This window comes from Mastomys coucha, unplaced genomic scaffold (genome assembly GCF_008632895.1).
Source record: "Mastomys coucha isolate ucsf_1 unplaced genomic scaffold, UCSF_Mcou_1 pScaffold18, whole genome shotgun sequence".
NCBI lineage: Eukaryota > Metazoa > Chordata > Mammalia > Rodentia > Muridae > Mastomys > Mastomys coucha.
In genome coordinates, this window is record NW_022196900.1 from 81,105,919 (window position 1) to 81,129,017 (window position 23,099).

Sequence of the window (23,099 nt, forward strand, 5' to 3'; positions counted from 1 at the left end):
TCTCTCTCTCTCTCTCTCTCTCTCTCTCTCTCTCTCTCTCTCTTGCTTTCTGACTTATTTACTTATTTTGTGTATATGAGTCCTGTATCTGTATGTACACCTTCATGCCAGAAGAGAGCATCAGACCCCATTATAGATAGTTTTGAGTCACCACGTGGTTGCTGGGACTTGAACTCAGGACCTCTGGAGGAACAGCCAATGCTCTTAACCACTGAGCCATCTCTCCAGCCTGAGGCATTTTCTTTTCTTTTCTTTTTTCTTTTTTCTTTTTTTTCCTTTAGATTTATTTATTTTATATATGTGAGTACACTGTAGCTGTCTTCACATACACCAGAAGAGGGCGTCAGATCCCATTACAGATGGTTGTGAGCCACCATGTGGTTGCTGGGATTTGAACTCAGGACCACTAGAAGAGCAGTCAGTGCTATTAATCACTGAGCCATCTCACCAGCCCCCGAGGCATTTTCTTTCTTTCTTTCTTTCTTTTTTTTGTCTTTTGTTTTTCTTTTTTATTGGCTATTTTCTTTATTTACATTTCAAATATTATCCCCTTTCCTGGTTCCCCCCACTCCTGGAAACACCCTATCCCATCTCCCCTGCTTCTATGAGGGTGTTCCTCCACCCACCCACCCATACCCACCTCCCCGCCCTCAATTCCCCTACACTGGGGCATCTATCGAGCCTTCATAGGACCAAGGACCTATCCTCCCATTGATACATGACAAGGCCATCCAGTGCTACATATGCAGCTGGAGCCATGTGTATTCCTTTGTTGATGTCCCTGGGGGCTCTGGGGGTCTGGCTGGTTGATATTGTTGTTCTTCCTATGGGGTTGCATACCCCTTCAACTCTTTCAGTCCTTTCTCTAACTCCTCTTGAGGACCCTGCACTCAGTCCAATGTTTGGCTGCGAGCATCCACCTCTGTATTTGTAAGGCACTGTCAGGGCCTCTCAGGAGACAGCAATATCAGGTTCCTTTCAGCATGCACTTCTTGGCATCCACAATAGTGTCTGTGTTTGGTGACTGTATATAGGATGAATGCCCAGGTGGGACAGTCTCTAGGCGGCCTGGTGGCCTTTCCTTTAGTCTCTGCTCTACACTTTATCTCCATATACTTGCTCCTGTATTTTGTTCTCCTTCTAAGAAGGTACCGAAGCACCCACACTTTGGTCTTCCTTCTTGAGCTTCATGAGTTGTGTGAACTATATCTTGGTTATTTGGAGCTTTTGGGCTAATATCCACTTATCAGTGAGAGCATACCATGTAGGTGTTCTTTTGCAATTGGGTTACCTCACTCAGGATATTTTCTTGTTCAATCTATTTGCCTAAGAATTTCATGAATTCATCGTTTTTAATAGCTGAGTAATATTCCATTGTGTAAATGTACCACATTTTCTCTATCCGTTCCTCTGTTGAAGGACATCTCTGAGGCATTTTCTTTTTCTTCTTTTTTTTTTTTTGTTTTTCGAGACAGGGTTTCTCTATATAGCCCTAGCTGTCCTGGAACTCAGTCTGTAGACCAGGCTGGCCTCGAACTCAGAAATCTACCTGCCTCTGCCTCCCAAGTGCTGGGATTAAAGGCGTGCACCACCACTGCCCAGTTTGAGGCATTTTCTTAATTGAGGTCCCTCCTCTCAGATGACTTTAGCTTTTGTCAAGTTGACAGAAGGCTAGTCAGCAGCATACCTATATACATAAAATTAAAAAAAAATTCTTTTTTTTGTTTGTTTTTTTGAGACGAGGTTTCTCTGTGTAGCCTTGGCTGTCCTGGAACTCACTCTGTAGACCAGGCTTGCCTCGAACTCAGAAATCCACCTACCTCTGCTTCCCAAGTGCTGGGATTAAAGGCATGCACCACCACTGCCCAGCTTATATTTTTTAAAACATAAAATTTAAGTGTAAAGTTAATTACTACTTGCTTTCATATATCATAATATTTCATACATACATGGAAATATTCTCTGGGCTTTGTTTATGCATTTGCAGCTGAGTATTCTGCATACAACACACAGATATTTCCCTTTTCTTTCCTGAGTAAAAGAACTCACATTATCCACATTCTGAGGACATCTCTTTCCCTCCATTGAAAATGTTCTAGGGTTGGAGAATGTAGCTCGGTTGGTACAGTGCTTGCCTAGCTTGCATGAGGTGCTGGATTCAGTTTCCATGACCACACGAACCAGATACGGTAACACATACGCGTAACCCCACAGCACTCAGGAGTTGGAGGTAGGAAGAACAGTTGAATGTCATCCTCAGCTACATAGGGGGTTCTCAAGAGTGTGTCCTCCCACCCCCCAAAAGTGTGTGTGTGTGTGTGTGTGTGTGTGCGCGCGCAAATTCAGAAATCCGCCCACCTCTGCCTCCTAAGTGCTGGGATTAAAGGCATGCGCCATCACTGCCCGGCTGCTTATGAGTTTTAACAGCTGAGAACTTTCTTGTAGTAGGGATGCGCCATAATACATTGATGTGTTTCCAGAATAGTTCCATTGCATGTGGTGCTACAGTGACCATCCCTCATGTATATTCTTATGTCTGTGTGTATTTCTATAGACGGATTCTTAGTGGTGACATTAGTGGTTCAAGGGGAATTATATTTTAGCAAGGTGGTGGTGCATGTAGTTTGAGCTATTTAGAAGTCTGTGACAGGATTGTTTGAGTCCAGAGTTTGAGACCAGTTTGGGAAACACAGCAAGACTCTGTATTTAAAATAAATTATTAAGCCGGGCAGTGGTGGCACACGCCTTTAATCCCAGCACTTGAGAGGCAGAGGCAGGCGGATTTCTGAGTTTGAGGCCAGCCTGGTCTACAGAGTGAGTTCAGGACAGCCAGGGCTACACAGAGAAACCCTGTCTCGAAAATACCAAAAAAACAAAACAAAACAAAACAAATAAAATAAATTATTAGCATTTAAGAGGAAGTACAGTAAATGTATGTGATGGGACACAGTAAAGAAACTGCTTAAAGAGTGCTTTATTATTAGGGAAGTTTTTCATTTGTTTGTTTTGTTTTGATTTTTTTTCTGAGACAGGGTTTCTCTGTGTAGCCCTGGCTGTCCTGGAACTCACTCTGTAGACCAGGCTGGCCTCAGACTCTAAGATCCCCCTGCCTCTGCCTCCCGAGTGCTGGGATTAAAGGTGTGTACCACCACTCTTTTTTTGTGAACAAGACAGGAACTCTCCAGAGGCATATGAAGTAGTCCAGAGCACAGAGAAAGAAGACTGGGCATAGCCTGGGTAAGGAAGAGGGAGAGCATCGTGGAGACAATGGGATAGGAAGGGATAGAGAACAGAGGGGAGCAAGACAGAGAGCGGCAGATCGAGAGGCAGGCAGAGCCAGGGAAGCAGGTAGTGGGTTATATAGAAGGATGAACAGCTGGGGCTAGGAACAGGCCAGCAGACTGTGTGGACTTGTGACACTCAGGGTGCCTGGATGCCAGGCTGGGCCTTGATATTCTGATAGGCACCACAGGTAGCCATGTGTCCCTTCCCCAGAGGGAAGGAAAATGACTCTTTTTAACAGAAGGGAACTGTTTTCACACGTTCCTGAGGAACACTTTTATCTAGCCACGGGAAACCCTCCTATAGTCACAGCCTAAGGTCATTTCTAGATATATGGAGTACCTAAGATTCATTTATTAAGTGTCTACTCCCAACAGCTCTTACTAGTTTTAAACAAAGATTCAATTAACTATTATAGACTAGGCTAGCCTCAGACTCAGAGATTTGGATTAAAAGTATATACCACCACAGCAGGCAAGATTTATTTTTAATTTTTGTGTATGAGAGTTTTGCCTGCATGCATGTATGTGTACTGCATGCATGGTTAGTGCTCCCAGAGACCAGGAGAGGGCTTGAATTCCCTGGAAACAGAGTTACAGATGGTCATTAAGCCATCATATGGGTAATGAAAACAAGGTCCTCTGGAAGAGAACCTGTGCTCAGAACCACTGAGCTGTCTCTGCAACCCTAGTTCTTATCATCTTATTCTTCCACCAGCTGCTTATGAGCTTATTTTTCCATAACCTTACCAGTAATTTTTTTTCCAATCTTTTTAGTTATTACAGTGAGCAAAAGAAAACTGAGTGCTCATGGCTTCTGTGTTGCTTTGTGCTACCTACCTGTTCTCCAAGGTGTAGTAGGGTAGATAAGGTTCAGAATCTGAAGTTAGAGAACAGCTTAAAGAAGACTAGGTGTGGCGGCTCTGGCCGTTAAGTTATGAGTTGGAGGCCAGCCTTGTCTACATGCCTTCTCTGAAGGGGGTGGGTGATGGGGGGGTAAGTAATGTTGCAATCATTTTATTGTTAAAAATGAAAAGTATTTATAATTAAAATATGGAAGGGAAAGCCTGACACCCTTCCTTCTTGCTGATGAGGTTGGGTTAAAAGAGCTTTGTATCAAAACCATAGGGGAAAACCATAGGGGAAAAACCCCACTGTTGCCCCCCACTTTGGGTGGGGGAAAGCATAACAGAGATAGAAACCCAGCATCTTTTGGCCAAGACCTGAGAACCCAACAGGAGGAGCCACCAGGAAGCTCCAGTGTCGTCCTGCTGACTAGGAGGCAGGCGGCCTTGCTGTGGCTGGAGGATTTTTCTGAGTCTATCAGTGACTGGGTTATCCAATAATGAATTAAATGTACTTAGCTTTCACTTCCTGAAATTCTGTTGCAAGTTTCAGTTTCCGTTTCCCCAAGCACACTAAGACACCGAGAAAGAAGAATGGACAGAAGGCTCTGTACTCAGTCTCTAATGTTTCCCTCCTAGGTGAGGGTCATCAATGAAGAACTCTACCGGAAGACCCTGGAGGAAATTGTCCGCTCCCTGGATAAAATGGAAAATGCCAACATTCCTTCTGTGACACTCTCCAAGCGGGAGGTAGGGAAGACCCAGACCTGCTAAGAGTATTAGCATCAGGAGTTGGGAGTTGGCTCAGTTGGTAGGACCTGAGTTCAAGCCCTAGAACACATGTTAGGGTGGTAGACAGCCTTTACTCCCAGAATTGGGGGGGGGTGGGGAGCAACAAGTGGATCTCTGAATTCAGGCTAGCCTGGTCTATAATGAGTTCCAGAGATTCCAGGCCAGCCAGGGCTACATACTGAGACTGTCTCAGGAAACAACTGGGTTCACAGGATGATGCTTTACGCTGTAGCTGTGCAGCTCCTTGGCTGAGCGATCTGATCCTCAGGTCGTGGGAGCAGTTTGAGAATGGGGTTTTAGAAATGGTTTTGTATGTAGAAGATGGAAACTTCATTTGCTTCAGGAAATTTACTTCTAAAAATAAGCTTATGCTTTAGCCTGCATAGGCACTGGTCTTCAGTGGCCACCGTGCCCTCTCAGCCAAATACATTTCACAGAGATGGTTCTTATTTTCTTCCCAAGACAAATAGTTATTCCCGGTTAGGGTGGGTGCGCAGCTCAAGAAGAAAACCCTGGTTCTGACTGGTCCTTGTTTGTTCTCAGTTCTGTTTTGAGAATGTGAAGTACATGCAGTTGCAAACCGAGTCCTTCACAATTCATAATAGCCAAGTGCCCTGTCAGTTTGAATTCATCAATAAGCCTGAAGAAGAGACCTACTGTAAGCAGTGGCTGAGAGCCAAACCCAGCAAGGGCTTCCTCCTGCCAGGTAACCCGTCTCTTTCTAGGCTCTGCTTTCTAAATGCCCTGCCTGTCCTTTTCATTTTTCTAAATAAGCCTTTTGCTTCTGAATGCTTTATTCTCTGCCTAGAACTTTTATTTGTTTGTTGTGTTTGAGACAGGGTTCTCTCTATTATGTAGTCATGACTATCCTGGAACTCACTGTGTAGGCCATGGTAGCCTCAAAGAGATCTGCCTGCCTCTGCTGGCTCTGAAATCACCTCCCACCTCCATCATTATAACTGAACTCACCCATATGTAAAACCTAAAGTGATGAGGAGCGTGCGCTCAGTTTCAAGAACAGTGCAGTCACTTATGTGCTCTATAATCGCACCGGAAGGTCCTGCTACTTAGGAGCCATTTCTATTGCCTATCTTCCTGTAATCAGTGCCCAGTGATCCACCCTTGTGGAGAGAGCGAAGTGATGGGTAGTTATCTAGAAATGGTAGCATCCCCATCATGTGGCAGGAGGATTAAGGGTGTTTCCTGGCCAGTTCCCAAGTGATAACTTCCCGGATCTGTGCTGGACATGTTTTCATCTTCCCTGGCCCAGGGCTGGTGCTCTGATCCATGCCTTCTTGCTGGACCACTTCTCCTTAGTACTTGGGCTTCTTGTCTTTTGTCTGTCCAGTGTACATGTGTTATCTTCACATTTCCAGTCTAGACTATTCACATTTTGTGCTTCTCCAGTGCCAAGCACACAGGTCCTTATTGGGTGATCTTATTTCCTTTCTTAACCCTTTCCGTCTCACTCTCTGCCCTCCTGCCTTTTCCTCTTCGTCTTGACTGCTCCCTAGCTGGCTTTATTTTTTTAAACTTTTTCTGCAGATTCTCATGTTGAGATTGAACTGGAGCTTTTTGTAAATAAGGCTACGGCCACGGAACTCAACTCAGGCAAAGACACGATTGAAGACATTCTGGTTTTACACTTGGAACGGGGAAAGGATTACTTTTTGTCCGTGTCTGGGAACTACCTGCCCAGCTGTTTCGGGTCTCCTATCCATACATTGTGCTACATGAGGGAACCCATCTTGGATCTACCACTGAAAACTGTTAGTGAGCTGGTGAGTAGCAGGCCTCAAGGAAACACCCAGTACTGGGAATGTGGCTCACACACCTCATTCCAATACCTTCTACCTTCCTGGACATAAGCATCTTGCAGCTTCCTTAAACTTGCTTAGTATCAATACAACAAGCCACCCTCCAGTCAGAATGACAGCAAGCTGTTTCTCCCGACTCTTGTTTTTTCTTGCTGGCCTACTTAAGACTCATTTGTGCCAATGTAAAGAAGCAGCAGCTTGTGTTGGCCAGTGTGTTGAAGGTAGTCTCTCTTGCCTGCATCAGTGTTGGCTGCCCTCTGTCTTCTGCACATGGGCCCTCAGCTTTCCAAAAGTGAGCTCAAACTTCTACAGCAAGAGCAAGAGAGAAAAGCTAAGTTATTCCATGGCATGGCTGACAGCCTGCACAACGTCAGTTCTGCCTTACTGTGTGGTTTGGAGCAAGCTGTGAAGTCAGCACAGCTTCCAGCACAGAGAGACTCCACCTCCTGCGGTGGACAGCTGCAGAAGATGGCCACACTTTCCAGTCTTTATTTCAAACTCGAGTGTGTATACATGCATGCAAGTGCTAGTAACAGAACACCCTAGGCTGGTGCTTTATAAAGAACAGAAGTTTAGCTTTCACAATTTAGGTGGCTGAAGTATGTGATAAAGATCCCTGATGACTCACTTTCTTGGTTCATACATGAGTGTCTCAGTGTCCTCATGTGGCAAGAGTGGGAGAACTCTTGGTTCTCTTACTGCACACCTATCCCATGTGACCACACAACCCTCATGACCAGCCACCTCCCAAAGGCCTCACTACCAGATACTGTCACATTGGTGATTAAGATTCAACATGCCGGGCAGTGGTGGTGCACGCCTTTAATTCCAGCATTTGGGAGGCAGAGGCAGTCGGATTTCTGAGTTTGAGGCCAGCCTGGTCTACAGAGTGAGTTCCAGGACAGCCAGGGCTACACAGAGAAACCCTGTCTCGAAACAAACAAACAAACAAACAAACACACAAAGATTCAACATGGGAATCTGCGTGGGATGGAGGAGACATATTACATAAACATTCAGGATCCAGCAAGCAAGTGCTGTAGAGAAACTTAGCCATGATCCTGTTTCTACTTAAAGTTTCCATTTAAAAACATTGTCATCTGGAGCCGAGCGATAGCTCAGTTGATAAAGTGCTTGCCATGAAACCATGAGGCCTTGAGTTCAGTTCCCCAGAACCCACATAAAAGATACATGTCTGTAATCTCAGCCTTGGGGCATGGAGACAGGTTTTTGACAAATTGGAAGGTTCCAGGTTCAGTGAGAGACCACTGTCTCAAAGAGTAAGGGGAAATCAACTGAGGAAGACATTCAGTTGACCTCTGGCCACCACATGCATATGTATATCCGTGCACATAACACACACACACCAAACAAACAAGGCATCCTACAAGAAGTTTGCTCAGACACGGAAGGCTCCCATGGAGACCATCCTGACAAGGGAACAAGCTTGGCACCGATGTAGGTAACATGCACTTTTCCCTTTGAATGCATATTTTCAGTTAGGGACTCTTGAACTAGCCTCTCTATCATTTAATGTAGATGAAAACGGAAACCCAATCAAGGAAGTGGAGTTGTCACAGGTCACATAAGTGGCAGCAAACTTGGGCTTACAGTTTTGGGCTCACCAGTGTGTGCTCTTCCTCACTGGGTCACACAGCCTCTCTGGTTCTCACAGTGGAATGCTAGGAGAACTTTTTTTCTACAAAATCAGGGCACATACTACCCCATTCAGGAAACTGCTTGCCATCTCTCTCTCCCCACCTTTAAAAATCACCTTTTTGTCATCCAGTTGTACCACCTGGGCTTCTTTGTTTATTTGGTTGGTTGTTTGGTTGGGTTTTTTGCCGCTGGAATGTCTGGTTAGTGGATTGAGACACTGTCCTTTCCTGTTTTTTGCTGTCCTCATATCATGCAGCCAGTCTGGTAGATGTGCCACCTCATCATGACTTGTCATACTTTTTCTTTCTTTGGAGACGTTGATGTCAGTGCAGACTGCAGATGACAGGAGCCGGTTTGAGAAACCCATGGAAATCCCCAAAGAACTCTGGATGATGGTGGATTACCTGTATAGAAATGCTGTCCAGCAGGTAGGTGGGGCCAAGCTGCCTTGAGAAAGACCTGGTGTGGAAAGCTTTTGTCCCAAGGAGCCTGTGGATCATTATTCTGTCCCCAGGGGATCCCAGTGCCCATTTGATACCTCCCCACTGGGAAGCAAAGCAGCCCTCCCAGCACAGTGCTTCTTCCCAGGCTCTTCCTGGTCCCCCAGAGAAGCCTGCGAGGTCATTTTGGAGCCTTTTGCAAGACCTCTCACCTGCTTCTGAGAATGGGAGGGGCTAGCTTGTTGACAATTCAGGCAGAGGACAGATGGAACCTGAGGCCATGAATCTGGAGGGCTGATTTCTAGAGAGATTTTAGGCAGGCTTCCTGGGCTGGGATTAGTTGATTAGTTTGGTCAGTCTGACTGACTTGGCTGTGGGTTTGTGAGCTCCAGGCTTCAAAGCCAGGAATGGAAGAGCAGTCAGTGCTCTCAACTGCTGAGCCATCTCTCCAGCCCCTTAAGGCCATGTTTTTAGATATTTTAATCTTGCAGCAAAATATATTCCTATTTTTTCTCTTCCTCTCCTTTCCTCTCCTCTTCTTTTTCCTCCTTCCCTTTCCTCCTTTCCCTCTCCTCTGCTCATTCTTCTCCCCTCCCTACTCCTTTTCCCTACCCTCTAGTGCCGCGGATCAAACTCAGGCCTCATGCATGTTAGGCAAGAGCTCTCTACTAAGGTTTACTTCCAGCCCAGCAACATACATTCTTAGGATATCCTGTTCTCCATTTAATTTCAGTTTTTCTAGATAGAGTCTAATATTATAGGCCTTGAACTTGCTATGTAGCTAAGAATGACTGAGTTTCTTGTTCTTCTACCTCCACTTCCCAAATGCTGAGATTATAGTTGGGCAGTGCCTCACTTGGTTTACGATGAGATTATAGCTGGGCACAGCCTCACTTAGTTTATGTAGTGCTGGGAATTGAACTCAGCTTTATGCATGCTAGTCAAGTACTCTTGATGTGTTTGGGTGTCAGCGGGACAAGTCTGCAGGTATCACCAGGCCCAGACAGCTCCACGTGCAAGAGGTTTAATTGTGAGGGAGTAGGGGAATAGCGGTGCAGAAAGAGAGAGGAGAGAGAGAGAAGAAATGGAGGAATTGTCTCATATATACGGGTTGTGACGTAGTAGTTCCAGGTAAAGGTGGGAGTTGAACCCAATGGATTCTGGGAATATGGTGGCCGTTGCCCTGGCAACAGGTCTGTGGACCCGCCCATATATCTGCCGCAGGTTCTGGATGCTAACAACTCTAACAACTGAGCTTGATTTCCTAGTTATTTATATTTTTGAGATAGCAGTTCACTATGTAGCCCAGGCTAATGGCCAACTCACTAGCCCAAGACTAGCTTTGAACTCATGATCCTCTTACCTCAGCCTCCTATGTGCTAAGACTGTAGGTGTGTACAATAGTGCCTGGGTCTTTTTACATGTTGGAGTCTGCCCTACCTCTACCCTTACTGATGTTGCAGTATCCCAAGCTGTGTTCTGTTTATCCAATTGCTTCATTTAACTCTTGTAGCATCCTTTGGAGGAAACCGATATCCTGAAAGGCAGGTGATTAATACACAATGGTGGGGGGATCAATTCTCTATTTTTTAAATACACGTTGTATGTGTATGTATACTTTATTATTATTATTTTGACCCTGATATTGTTGGAACCCTGGGCCTCAGCTCTCTGCTGATAGAATGTACCAATGAGTTACATTCCTAGGCCCCAGACTTCACTTTCATAAGAAATCTATCTTCTGAGTAGATCTTTCAAATGTAACTTGTGAGCAATACATGTAATATTGTTGTTGTTGTTGTTAATAGTTACACTGGGGCTGGAGAGATGGCTTAGCAGTTAAGAGCACTGGCTGCTCTGCCAGAGGTCCTGAGTTCAATTCCCAGCAACCACATGGTAGCTTATGACCATCTATAAAGGAATCTGATGCCCGCTTTTGGCATACGGGTGCATCTGCACCCAAGCACTCATACATTAAATAAATAAATAAGTAAATAAATAAATAAATAAATACTTGTGTTATAGTTTTGTGTTGCTTTATGAAACAAATAAATCCAAAGTATCTTGAGACTAATGGAAATGATGTTTACGTAGACTTGAGAGATCTTTTTAATCTCTCTCCAATCTCATTTTTTTTGTTGTTGTTTATTTTGGCTGAGGATCAAATTAATTTTTCTGTCTTATCCATGGCATGTGTAACAGCTCTTCGTGAGTTTTCTCATATTCTGGACCTTGAAGACAAGTAGTGTGGCCTACCCATAGTCTTATAACACATGCCTAATGGCCTATGGTAATGCTAGCCCCAGTGCCATTGTCCACTGGGATGACTCAAAAGTCTCACTACACAGCTGCATTCTGGACTCGAGTGATATGGGTGACTCAGGAAATCACTGCCAGTTTTCTGAGAAAGTTATTGTTTTGTGTCTTTCTCCCCTTTGCAGGAAGATCTGTTTCAGCAGCCAGGTCTAAGGCCAGAGTTTGAGCATATAAGGGACTGTTTAGATACTGGAATGATCGATCACCTCTGTATCCTTCAGAAATGTGTATGTACGTGTGGGAATATGAGAGTTTTAAAAGACAGAAGAATATCTCAAAGCCCAGTTTCTGCGATTGTAACTTCGGCTAACAGGTTCTACTCACTCAGCACCTGTCCAGAGAAGACAGTACATCTGTAAGCAGTCAGTGTAGCAGGAGTTCAGGAGGGCTGGGGTCACTTGACAAACAGCGTGGTCCCTTCAAGATGTGGGCTGGCATCCTAGGTCTGAGTAGAGCCTGACTGAGCAGGCATCACTTCTGGCACTTGCTTGCCCCTGTTCCTTCTCCTACCCGAGGGCAACGCTGTCACCTGTTCCTTAACGTTGGGCCAAAGGCGCTAACAACCATTCTGTAGCAGAAGCCTTGCTGCTTTTCCTAGAGAGCCTGCCAGAGCCTGTCATCTGTTACAGCGCCTACCATAGCTGCTTGGAGTGTTCCGGCAATTACACAGCAAGCAGAGAGGTGAGAGAAGGCACTGAGCCTCAGTATGCATGCTAGCTTGTCCTGGGCACATGAAGCCTGGCAGAACAAAGTGTGGCAGCAGCTTCTCTGGTACAGTGACTTGGAAGATCAGTACCATCCCTTCTCAGACCCGCTCTTCCTCTCATGTCCCTTTTGCTTTTAATAGCATCACCCTTAGCTGCAGTGACTCAACCCCGAAACCTGAGTCATTTCTGATTCCTCCCTCTCCTCACCTCCCACGTGCCCAGTCCCATTGATCCATTACTTCTCCGTTCTCTCCAGTCATTGCTCAGCATACTTGGGGCAGTGCCCTGTGCTCTTGCTCACCCTCCATCCATTTTGCATGCTACAATTAGATTGTGAATTTAAAGGTGTCACTCTGTGGGACAAAACCATACTTACCTCTTTCTCACTGCTGCTTAATGACTCTCTTCTTTTTCTTTCTTTCCTTCCTTCTTTTTTTAAAAGATTTATTTATTTCATGTATATAAGTACACTGTCTTTAGACACACCAGAAGATACCATTACAGATGGGCCACCGTGTGGTTGCTATGATCTGAACTTAGGAGCTCTGAAAGAGCAGTCAGTGCTCTTAACTGCTGAGCCATCTTTCCAGCCCCATTTCTTCCTTTCTTCCCCCCCCCCACACCCCCTTGCTTTTCCCCTCTGTGACCAGTCTCTTCCTGTGACTCAGTCTGACCTGGAACTCTCAAGTCCTGGGATCACCAGTGTTCATCACACCCAGTTCCATGACTGATAGGATCATGTAGAACAGTTGCCAACAGTATGGGTTCCAGCACCTTCACTTATATCCATTTCATCTGAGTGTCTTCTGGAACCTTCCTTTTCCTAGCTCCAGCTCCCCAGCTGATTCTGATGTGCAGATATGTGGTCTCGACATTGGATTCCGGTCTGGATAACCCTTCCAAGCCTAATGTCTGTGCAGCTGTAGCTTTCTGCCGACTTTAACGGCTTGTGCTCTTTCTACTTAACATTTTGCTTTCTCTTGCCTTCTTTGTCTCCAATGCCCTAATCCTTGCTGCTACTAGTCTAGTTTTCTCTTATGTTTAAGACCCAACTAAAACATCTTAATTGTCTTAAGTCTGAGATTTTTTTAGTTTTAGAAGTATGACTTCTAAATTCATATAGCATTTGACCTTTATCCCCTTTGGATACTCATACCAAATGGTAAGTGATGAGCTCTGTGTGCATTCTTACTCACATTCGTAAGACATGTTCTCAGTTCCTGGAATATAATGGGCACCTTGTCAAGTAACTGAGTGAAGCCACAAACCCCACCTTGTCCCTCTTTCAGGTTGTTTCTACTCTCCCCAGCTTCCACAAAAATGTCTTCAACTACTTGATGGCGTTTTTGCAAGAATTGCTGAAAAATTCAGCAAAAAATCATTTGGATGAGAATATTCTAGGTAAGTGGCCAAGTGTCATACAAGCATCTGTTCAGAATCACAGAGAAGGGAAGCTGAATTAATTACTCACCCTCCCTTCTCTCCTCTCTTGCTTTTCCCCCCAAGCTCCGAGGAAGCTTTTTTTTAAAAAAAGAATTATTTATTTCATTTATATGAGTACACTGTAGCTGTCTTCAGACACACCAGAAGAGGGCATCAGATCCCATTACAGATGGTTGTGCACCACCATATGGTTGCTGGGAATTGAACTCAGGACCTCTGGAAGAGCAGTCAGTCCTCTTAACCGCTGAGCAATCTCTCCAGCTCTTTTTAAAACTTTTTAAAAGGCACCAAGTTATGTTATTGAAGCTGGCCTCAAACTCACTATCCTGGCCTTGGACTCAGGATCCTCTTGCCTTGGTGCCTTGAGTGTTGCATATGTACTATCATGCCTTGTCTGAGGCAAAGTTTATATGCAAATAATGTGTTTGTGGGCTGGGAGTATGACTTGGTGGTAGAACACTTACCTAACCTGTGCAAGGCCCTTGTGTTAGTTCCTTGTTTTAACTAGACTAGCTAGCTGGCAAGGCCCCAGGATCCACCTCTCTTTCCCTCCACATCACTGGGATTACAAGTATATGCCAGTGTGCTGGCATTTATGTGGGTGCTAGAGATCTGCACTCAGGTCTAATGTCATATTTACATGGCAAGCACTTAACTTGAGGAGCAGTCTCCGCAGCCCCTCTTTATTTTTTTGAGGCAGCCTCCCACTGTGTAGCTCAGCCTGGCCCAGAATTGAAGAGTGGTAGGAATACAGACATATGTCCCCACACCCAGCTGTTTGTGTTTTCAAGAAGAAAATACCTGGGCATAGTGGTTCGTGCCTTAATCCCAGGTCTCAGGAGGAAGAGGTAGGTGGATCTCCTGAGGTTGAGGCTGCCAGGTCCTGCCTTTCAAAAAGAGTGCTAGAGGTAGTCTGTACTCTCTCCTAGTCACCCCAGTGTCCTAGTTGCTAACTTCTGTTTCTGTCACACACAGCTAGCATATTTGGCAGCTTACTGCTCCGAAACCCAGCTCGTCACCAAAAGCTTGACATGGTGGAGAAGAAGAAGGCCCAAGAGTTTATTCACCAGTTCCTCTGCGGTCCACTCTGAGCCTCAGTACTCCTCTCCTGTTTTCCTCAAGGCAGCCACAATTGCCAGCCCCACCTGTTTCAGCTCAAGAACTGCCTTAAGCTGGTCTGAGGCCAGCTGGAAGGACGGCAGCTACCTGTTTCTTGAGCCTAGACCTACCTATTCCCCATGCCGTTGGCTAGCACACCCATGTTAACTTGTGAAGACATAGGGGAAATCCACCATAACAGAACTGACGTTCCATGTTCAACTTTAGTTATTTAACACAAATAGCTCCCTATTCATTTTTATTTAAAAAGTTTTAAGTAACTGTACTTTGCCTTATTCAGCCAGCCTCCAGGACATGCAGTGAGTTCTCCGTATCCCATACTGAGCATCTCATGGTCAGATACTTGGACTAACTGAAGTCCCTGAAGGAGAATGAGTTGGACAGCAGGACTCTGCTTAGATGTTCCTGGATAAAGAACTTTTAGCCATCCCAGATGCTTCCACTGTCCAAGCTGAGGACATGTACATGCATAGGGCAACTGTTCCCTTTCTACTCAACTCCAAGGCCTCTCAGTTGCCCTTAAAAGCACTGAAGAAAGGGGGTTCTGGTGAAACAAGTGGGATTTTGTAGGCTACCCAGTCTCCCAACTGTATATAATGCATCACCTCTCATATATGTAATATATTTTAATGATAAATGTATTTTTAACAGTGGTGACTATGTTTCTCTTTTTTAAAGTTCTGTGTATGTGTGTGGTTGTGATGTTACATGCATGTGTGAATGTGCTGGGAGAGGCCAGAGGCTCAGATCCATGTAAAGCAGGAATTACAGGCGGTTGTGAGCCACCCAATGGGGGTTCTGGTTTCGAAAGAACTCTAAGGTCAGGGTAGTTAGATGATCTTAACCATTGGTCTTTTCTTCCCCTATACCCCAGTCTTAAAAGATGGTAGTTCCTGGCAGCTAGTCCTTTGTGGCTTAAGAACAGAGCAGCTGGTCTGGGACCAAAGGGACATGTGGCATCATGGTGTGTGAGAGTCACTTATTCAACCATACTCAGAGGGAATGGCACATCATTTTGGGCCTGAACCCTGATCTTGCCTATAAGGGCATTGCTCCAACTTAAATGTTCTTAGAGAAGTCGTTCATGGGGTGAATAAGCAGTAGCTTGTGAGAGGGTCTAATAATTACTTTACAGGAACATAGTAGAAGCACTAGAAAAATATCTTCTTGGGCTTTGAAATATTGCTACCAGTTAGCGGTTTCGAGGGTCGGTAGGATGAGTGTTAACAGCTGACAGAGGACTGGCCAGTAGGTGGCGCTGACCCCTCCCCAGAGCAAAAACCCTCCTTAAATTTGGAACCGCTAGATCCCGCGGGCGCGTGAGAACGAGAAGTGCCTGGAGCGCTCTGCTCAGCGTTCCGGTCCAGGGGGCCTCAGCCAGGAGAACTATCCTGCGTGGGTACGGTGGGGCGAGAAGAGGGATGCCGCGGGCTGGCCTACGCATCTGGAAGGCGGCGGCTGACTGCATCCTTCCTGCTGCAGCTGTGGACGCAGCAGGGGCTGAGAACACCTCGACTTCATGGCTGATGTCGCGTATTCTCCCGCGCCCGAAACAGCCAGCTCCCTGCGCTTAGCTTTCCCGTGCGGCCCGGGAGCGCCGGACTCTACTCGCTCCGCCCACAGCCTGCTGGTGAGAGGCGCCGTCTCAGCCCTGGAGAGCAGAAGCCAATCACAAGCAGCAGCGCGCGCAGGGATCCGCCGGCCTCTCCTTCCTCCGGAAAGCGGAAGCGGAAGTGACGCTAGGGACAGGTGGGGGCAATCATGGTGCCGCTGGGGAGGGGAGAAGCTGCCGCTGCCGCCGTTGCCGGGAGCCGCGGAGGTAAAAGCAGAAGCTGGACTCGGCTGGGGCTGGAACTACCCGGGGGGTGCGGGACTTGGGCTCCCTGCCAAAGCCGTTCCCGGCTGAGACTTCATTCCACTCACCCGAAGGACCCCACCCCTCCTCCGTTTCCATGGGGATGGGTATCCAGCCCCCCTTCTCTGTTTCCATGGAGACCCGGACCCTGCCCCTCTTCGCCCAGCTCTTAGCCCCCAAACTGCCTCGGGGTTTTTCTGTGTAGCCCTGGACGAGGGGTGCTCTCCCGGTCAGGGTCCTCATGCCAGTCTCTCAGGTGCTGGGTTCGCAGTCCTCGGCCACCCTCACACCTCCTGGTCTTGTTACGGAAAGTTGGTCTCTGCGTTACCGCCGAAGGTGCCGCCGGGGCAGCCCACCGGGGACTCTTATCTCTCCTCTCAGATACAGAGAAACGTGTATTTCTGGGGTTGCGTAAGCAAAGGTTCGGGCTGGTTCCTCTCAGATTAGATCCCTTGACCTGTGTCTGGTAACTACCTCGCCTTCTTGTCACTCCGGCTAGTGTAGGCTCACTTGCTGACTCCGAGCAGAAGAGAAAGTGTACAACCAGGTTGAGAACTAAGTGATGTGCTGGTTATTTTAAATTCTCCTTTTGTGTCTGCCAAACCCACATTTGTAGAACCTGTGTGTTTTCGGGTGAAGGAGGAATCACCATTCCAGACCATGAAAGCTTCAAATTTGGTAATTTCCTCAAGAGACTATCTTCAAAAAGAGACTGTGTGCATGTCTGTCATTCATTTCACTGATATTTCTGGAGCTCCTCGTGTCAGTATTGCTTATGTTAGGGACAGCCTTCGGGGCAGAAAGCCTAGTCACTCTGTACAAGTATACTCTCTGGTCCATATCATGTTTTACGAGATAAATAATTAAAGTGATTTGCATTAGCTATTCCTTATTAGGGTCCAGTCCCTCCACCCCATGTGTTCTAGAAATGACATTTGGAAGCTGCCCTCTTTCTCCTGTTTGACAGGATTGTACTTTACCTGCAGTTTCTCTTTCTGTATGAAACAGGAACCACTAGTCCCACTGTAGAAGGGCAGGCACAGATAGGTTTCCCAAGCAGTAAAGGGCAAAAGGAGGATTTGTAGGTGATTATGTTCAAAGGGTTGTTTCTGCACCACTAACTACTTGAGGCTGTGTACTACCTCACAGTGTGACGGGGTGTGGGATTCGGATGGGAGTGCCTCCCTTAAGGTTTAGAGCCACTCTTCCTTTTAGGAGCCACCTGTTTGCTCTTTTGTCCTCATTAGCTGCATAGATTGATCTTTAAAGTATGTGACAGTAGAAGGTCTTGTGAATGCCAACTTTGAATTTTTTAGGGGAAAAAAAAAAGATTTTGCTTTTTCCTTAACCAGTGACTGTGTCAGCTTTTAAGTATTTCCAAGGAAGATGATTTATTTCTTTATGTTTGCTTTGGGGTGTGTGTGTGTGTGTGTGTGTGATTCTCACTGTGTATGTCTGGTTCACCTGGAACTCAGAGAGATCCAACTTACTCTACCTCTCAGGTGCTGGGGTTAAAGACATTCACTACCATTCCTACGCCTGACTTGCTCTCTGTCTTTTTGTTTTGAGACAGGGTCTCACCACCGACTCTGGTTGGCCTGGAACTTGATATGTAAACAGTGCTGGTCTTGAACTCTCAGAGGTCTGCCTGCCTCTGCCTCTCAAAGTCTGGGATTAGCACTTTGGTTTACTTACTCTTTAAAATATGGGTGAGGCCGGGCAGTGGTGGTGCACACCTTTAATCCCAGCACTCCCAGGCAGAGTCAGGCGGATTTCTGAGTTCAAGGCCAGCCTGGTCTACAGAGTGAGTTCCAGGACAGCCAGGGATACACAGAGAAACCTTGTCTCCGAAAACCAAAATAAATAAATAAATAAATAAATAATAAATAAAATGAAGGAAATGATCCCTAGGGATCCTTTTGGACATAGGTAGGTCTTGTGCCATGGTTCTAACTCTGGTGTTATCTGTTGCAGAAAGGCCATTACCTTTTCACTTCTCACAATTGGGCTGAGCACAAGTGAGCCATGGGGGAACACAGTCCAGACGACAACATCATCTTCTTTAAGGGAGAGGAGGATGACCTAACCCCGCATGACAAGATGCTCAGGTTTGTGGATGACAACGGACTGGTGCCTTCCTCATCTGGAACTGTTTATGATAGGACCACTGTTCTTATAGAACAGGACCCTGGCACTTTGGAGGATGATGAAGACGATGTACAGTGTGGAGAACCCTTGCCTTTTCTGGTGGAAGGTGAAGAGGGCTTCCTAATAGATCAGGAAGCAATGTCCCAGGGTTACGTACAACACATTATCTCACCAGATCAGATTCATTTGACTATAAACCCTGGTTCCACGCCCATGCCAAGAAACATTGAAGGTGCGACTCTTACTCTGCAGTCGGAATGTCCAGAAACAAAACGGAAAGAAGTAAGTAAAGCCGCAGCTCAGGGCCCAGTGTGGCGTTGGGGCAGCTCCTTCCACAGCGCGCTGGCAGTTTTAACTAGGGGTTAAAGGAGCTCCTCCTGGGCTTAGAGCCCTCCGTAGTCTTGCCTGCCAACAGCACATCCGCTTTCTGTTTTGTTGTGACTGCTTTCTAGAACTTTCGGATTGTATGGCCACATTGTAATTGAGGAATACTACATTGTAATATCTCAGATTTTCCTCTCCAAATCATAAATAAAGTAGAAATTTCACCAAAGTGAATTCATGTTTATACTGCGAAAGTAACAGCGTGGCTTCTCTGATAGCCTAGTGACTAGATTTGTGTGTAATAACTAGAACTGGGTATAAATGATTTGTTTTGGAGATGCCTGTAGGAATATGCTTCGTTAATTTAGTGAGTATTTAATGGATAGTAAAGGGAAATTTTTGTAATCCAGGCAAGAAACCACAAATGAGATCAGGTTAGCTAAAGGTTGTCACATTCATATTCAGGGATTGGATGACACAATGCCTTTCAGGGTAGCTTGGAAACTGTAAAGTATTTTACAGATTGTAGTTGTGCATTCAAAAGAAATAAGTGACATGGCTTAAAGATAGTGAATGGTAAACATCATCCATGAACTAGTGCAAGTGCATTTGAAAAAGACAGGATGCTCAGCAGTTACAGTGCTGAGGACTAATGTCAGGTCCACCAATCAGAAATAGGCTTAATTTCTTGAGGAAATAGTTTTCTTTTTTGATGCAATGAAGGTTTGAAATTATATACAGCTTGTGCAAATGACTGACTTATGACATTTGTCTTTTTTTTTAACCTTAGAATTTCAGCGTTAAGGCTTTAGTGAAGGGTGGAATGCCTGCCTACCATACATGAGGGATTGAGCTTTAGTACCGAAAATAAATGAATAAGTAAATAAATACCTTAGAGCTGTAAATATCTTACAGAGACCATCATGTCCTCTCTCCCAGCAGACAAAGCAGTCTCTCTAGCCTTACTGACTCTGTTCTTGGGTCTGTGCTTGAACACTTCCAGAATGGCAAGAGCATGGGGTTTTATAGCTCAGTCCAGTGCATTTGTTGGCCTGCTTTGATAGCTAAGAAGTGTTTGCTCGTACAGGACTAAAGTCTGCCTTCGTAGTAGTGCTACTCCAGCTTCTGGTTCTGTCCTGAGAACCGTTCTTTTGTGGGACAATCTCACATACTTAAAAAAGGTCCCATCATGGTTTTTGGTACAAGTTGGCCATCCACACTCAAATATCTTTCTGATGGGCATTTCTCCCCAGCTGCTCATCAGTTTGGTTGCCTTTAACTGAAGGAATTCCAGTTTTCCAAAGTCCTTTTAAAATCCGGAGTTGAGCATAATCTCCCAAGAGTGAGTCAGCCTGGCCAATCGTGTGGCTCTTATCTCTCTCTTCATCTGGACACTGAACTACAATGACTCTGTCATCTGTGTTTTATTATCAACATTTCACTATTGGCTTGTGCTTGGAAACCTCTAGAAGAGTGGTTCTCAGCCAAGGGCAATTCTCCCCCAAGGAGATGTTTGTCACAATGGGAGGTACTCACTGGAATCCCTAGGTAGGGGTTAAAGATGCTGGTAGACATTTTCTAACACACAGAACAGCCTTTGACAAATACTTACCGATGTCCGCAGAGCTTGGATAGAGAACCCTATTCTGTGTTATCATGGGTACAGCTGTAAAGTTAAGTGCTGGTGCGAGCTGGCAGGGCGAGCCTTTGCAGTGTCTCTGTACTGACCTTCTCTTGTTGGTCTCAACCCGGTATGTAAGCTTGTAGGGGTTCATCTGCCTTCAGCTGACTCTGTTGTTGCTTTTGTTCTTTTTGAGATGTCTCATGTATCCCAAGTTGGCTTCCAGTTTGCTGTGTGGTTAAGGTTGACCTTGAACTCCAGACTTGCCTTCCCCTTTCCAGTGCCAGGATTACAGGCGCGCACTGGCCTCACAAACGTGTTGAGCAAGGTGCTGCAGGTGATTGCAATTTGCTGGGTAGAGAGACAAATACCTGATGGCTGTAGTGTGAATGTTGAAGTGGTAGATGCAGAGGGTGCCAGTGCTGTATTTGGGAGCTGTGTGGTCAGGCAAGCCTTCAAGGTGGTCATAAAAGTCTGTTCAGCTTGGAGAAAAGCAGTGAGTATTTCTCAGAGAAGGAGACAATGTGAACTGAGAAGGGGAGGGGGGTAGAAAGCAGAGGTCCCTTCAGGGAGCAGCCAGCTAACCCCCTTAAAACAGTTAATGCATATATTTTGTTTTCTGTTTTGAAACAGTCTTGCTATGCACCCCAGGCTTTTTTTTTTTTTTAAAGTGTCGATCCTCCTGCTCCCCTCATGCTGGGATTACAGGGATACACCACACATGGCTAGTACACGTTTCTGCAAAGAGCTTAATAGTAAATGTTCTTGTCCTTACAGACTATGTGGTCTCTGTTGCAGCCAGTCAACTCTTCCATTATAACTAACCCAGTATCAGTCATAGACAGTGCATAAGTGGGCTGGGGGTGGAGCTCAGTCAGGATATCATGCCACAAGGCCCTGGGTTCCATTCCTAACACCACAGTAAAACGAAGAGAGAGCATGGAAATGAGCATGCTGGCCAGAATAGACTTACTGGCTCTAGTTTGTCAGCCCTTGGACTAGAACCCAGAAAGTAGCAGGGGATACAGATGGAAAGATAGCAAAGGCCCAAATCTAGAGAGCAATGAGGGCTTGCTGAGGGGTTGTGCTGTTTTAGAAGCAGTGGGAGACTTGAAGATATGGGAGCCAGGAGTAATGGTGCACGCCTTTAGTCCCAGCACTCGGGAGGCAGAGGCAGAAGCAGAGGCAGGTGAGTCTCTGAGTTAAAGGCCAGCCTGCCTTTACATAGTTCCAGGACAGCCAAAACTATATAGTGAGACCTATAGTGAGACCCTGTTTCTAAAAAAACCAAAACCAGTAGCATTTTAGGAGGAGTGCTCTGGCAGCATGCAGGCAGCTGGGAGGCAAAGAAAGGCAGGACTTAATGCCCTGCTAGAAGACCCTTGAGTTCCATTCAACTGAAGAGTCTAAGACTGGAGGAACTTGGGATGCTGTTGGAATTTGCAGAAGGAGCCCTGAGTCGAAAGTCAGTCTTACTAGGTTTTTAGTCAAAATCCTTGATGTAAAGATTCATCAAGAACTGACTAGGCGTGGCAGTATGCCATTTTGGCACTCAGGAGGCAGAGGCAAGTTGATCTCTGAGTTCAAAGCCACTCAGGGCAACACAGTGAGATCCTTTCTCAAACAAGGATTTTTTTTTTCCCCCAATGTGTGGAGTTGCTGTTGGTTGATGAGTGGGTGAAGAGCCTACTATGGTGGATAACTTCAGGCATGCTCAGGCTGCATGCTGAAGACAGAGTAGCTCCCCCACTTCCCCCCCACTTAACAACGGTGAGTGAGTCTGTTAACAAGAATTGGGTCAAGAAGGGGGAAGTCCGGTGGGGAAATGAGTAAATTTATTTGGCGAGTATTGAATGTGTAGCCCTTGGGGATAATAAGGAGCAGAAGGTGAGACCTACTGGAAATGTAGGTCTGGAGTCAAGGAAATGACGACGGATTCTCAATCCCCGAGGGGCAGCAGTGTGAACCTGGGAGATGCTAGGGAGAGAGAGATAGATAAGAGTAGTCAAGGGGGGTGGGGTGGAGTGTGCCGTTCTGGACTCTGGGTCAGGAAGGCTGACTTCCTGTGTGACCTGAAGAGGGACAGGGGAGCCAGAGAAGATGGTTCTGTCTCTTGTTTGGTTGCCACTCACATTTTGAAATGGCCTTCAGTTGAGCCCAGGGTGCAGAGCGTTTGAATGAGGGAGAAGTGAGCGGGGATGAGAGGTCAGGAAGCAGGAAGCCTGAAGTTATTTGTTTTGTTTTTAAAGTTTGATACTTGGAAGAAAAAAATCATTAAGACAGTAGTAGTTCACAGGCATTGAAACTTTTAAGTTTAGAAAATTTGAGCTGGGTGTGGCAGCTCGTGCCTTTAATCCCAGCTCTGGGGAGGCAGACGCAGATGGAGTTCCAGGCCAGCTAGGGCTATATAGTGAGACCCTGTCTCTAAACTAATTAATTAATAAGTTAGTTAATTAAAAACCTCAAGGGGCTGGAGAGATGGCTCAGTGGTTAAGAACACTGACTGCTCTTCTGAAGGTCCTGAGTTCAAATCCCAGCAACCACATGATGGCTCACAACTATCCGTAATGAGATCTGATACCCTCTTCTGGGGTGTCTAAAGACAGCTACAGTGTACTTAGATATAATAAATAAATAAATCTTTAAAAAAAAAACTCTCAAAAGTTTGAGCTTAGTTTAGGACCCAGCTTTGGGCCACCTTCGGTTAATGATTACTGTATGAGTGTTCATGA

At 45.8% G+C, this 23,099-nt stretch overlaps 2 protein-coding genes across 4 annotated transcripts in view; both read left to right on the forward strand.

Annotated features, from left to right (window-relative positions):
• Inpp5b (inositol polyphosphate-5-phosphatase B) overlaps nt 1-15,069 on the forward strand; it is a 66,917-nt gene extending 51,848 nt beyond the window's left edge. Inside the window, 8 exon segments of the mRNA XM_031378598.1 lie at nt 4,766-4,876; nt 5,462-5,624; nt 6,464-6,699; nt 8,709-8,822; nt 11,276-11,360; nt 11,704-11,831; nt 13,147-13,258; nt 14,276-15,069. Coding sequence (XP_031234458.1) covers nt 4,766-4,876; nt 5,462-5,624; nt 6,464-6,699; nt 8,709-8,822; nt 11,276-11,360; nt 11,704-11,831; nt 13,147-13,258; nt 14,276-14,391 — 1,065 coding nt within the window. The 3' untranslated portion in view covers nt 14,392-15,069.
• Nucleotides 15,070-15,950: 881 nt separating this feature from the next.
• Mtf1 (metal regulatory transcription factor 1) overlaps nt 15,951-23,099 on the forward strand; it is a 43,453-nt gene continuing 36,304 nt past the window's right edge. The window contains exons 1-3 of one of the 3 annotated variants that reach the window (XM_031378601.1): nt 15,951-16,238; nt 16,891-16,952; nt 18,249-18,704. In XM_031378601.1, coding sequence (XP_031234461.1) covers nt 18,300-18,704 — 405 coding nt within the window. In that variant the 5' untranslated portion in view covers nt 15,951-16,238; nt 16,891-16,952; nt 18,249-18,299. The remainder of the gene's footprint in view (nt 16,239-16,890; nt 16,953-18,248; nt 18,705-23,099) is intronic. The other 2 variants (XM_031378600.1, XM_031378599.1) reach the window with 2 other exon arrangements.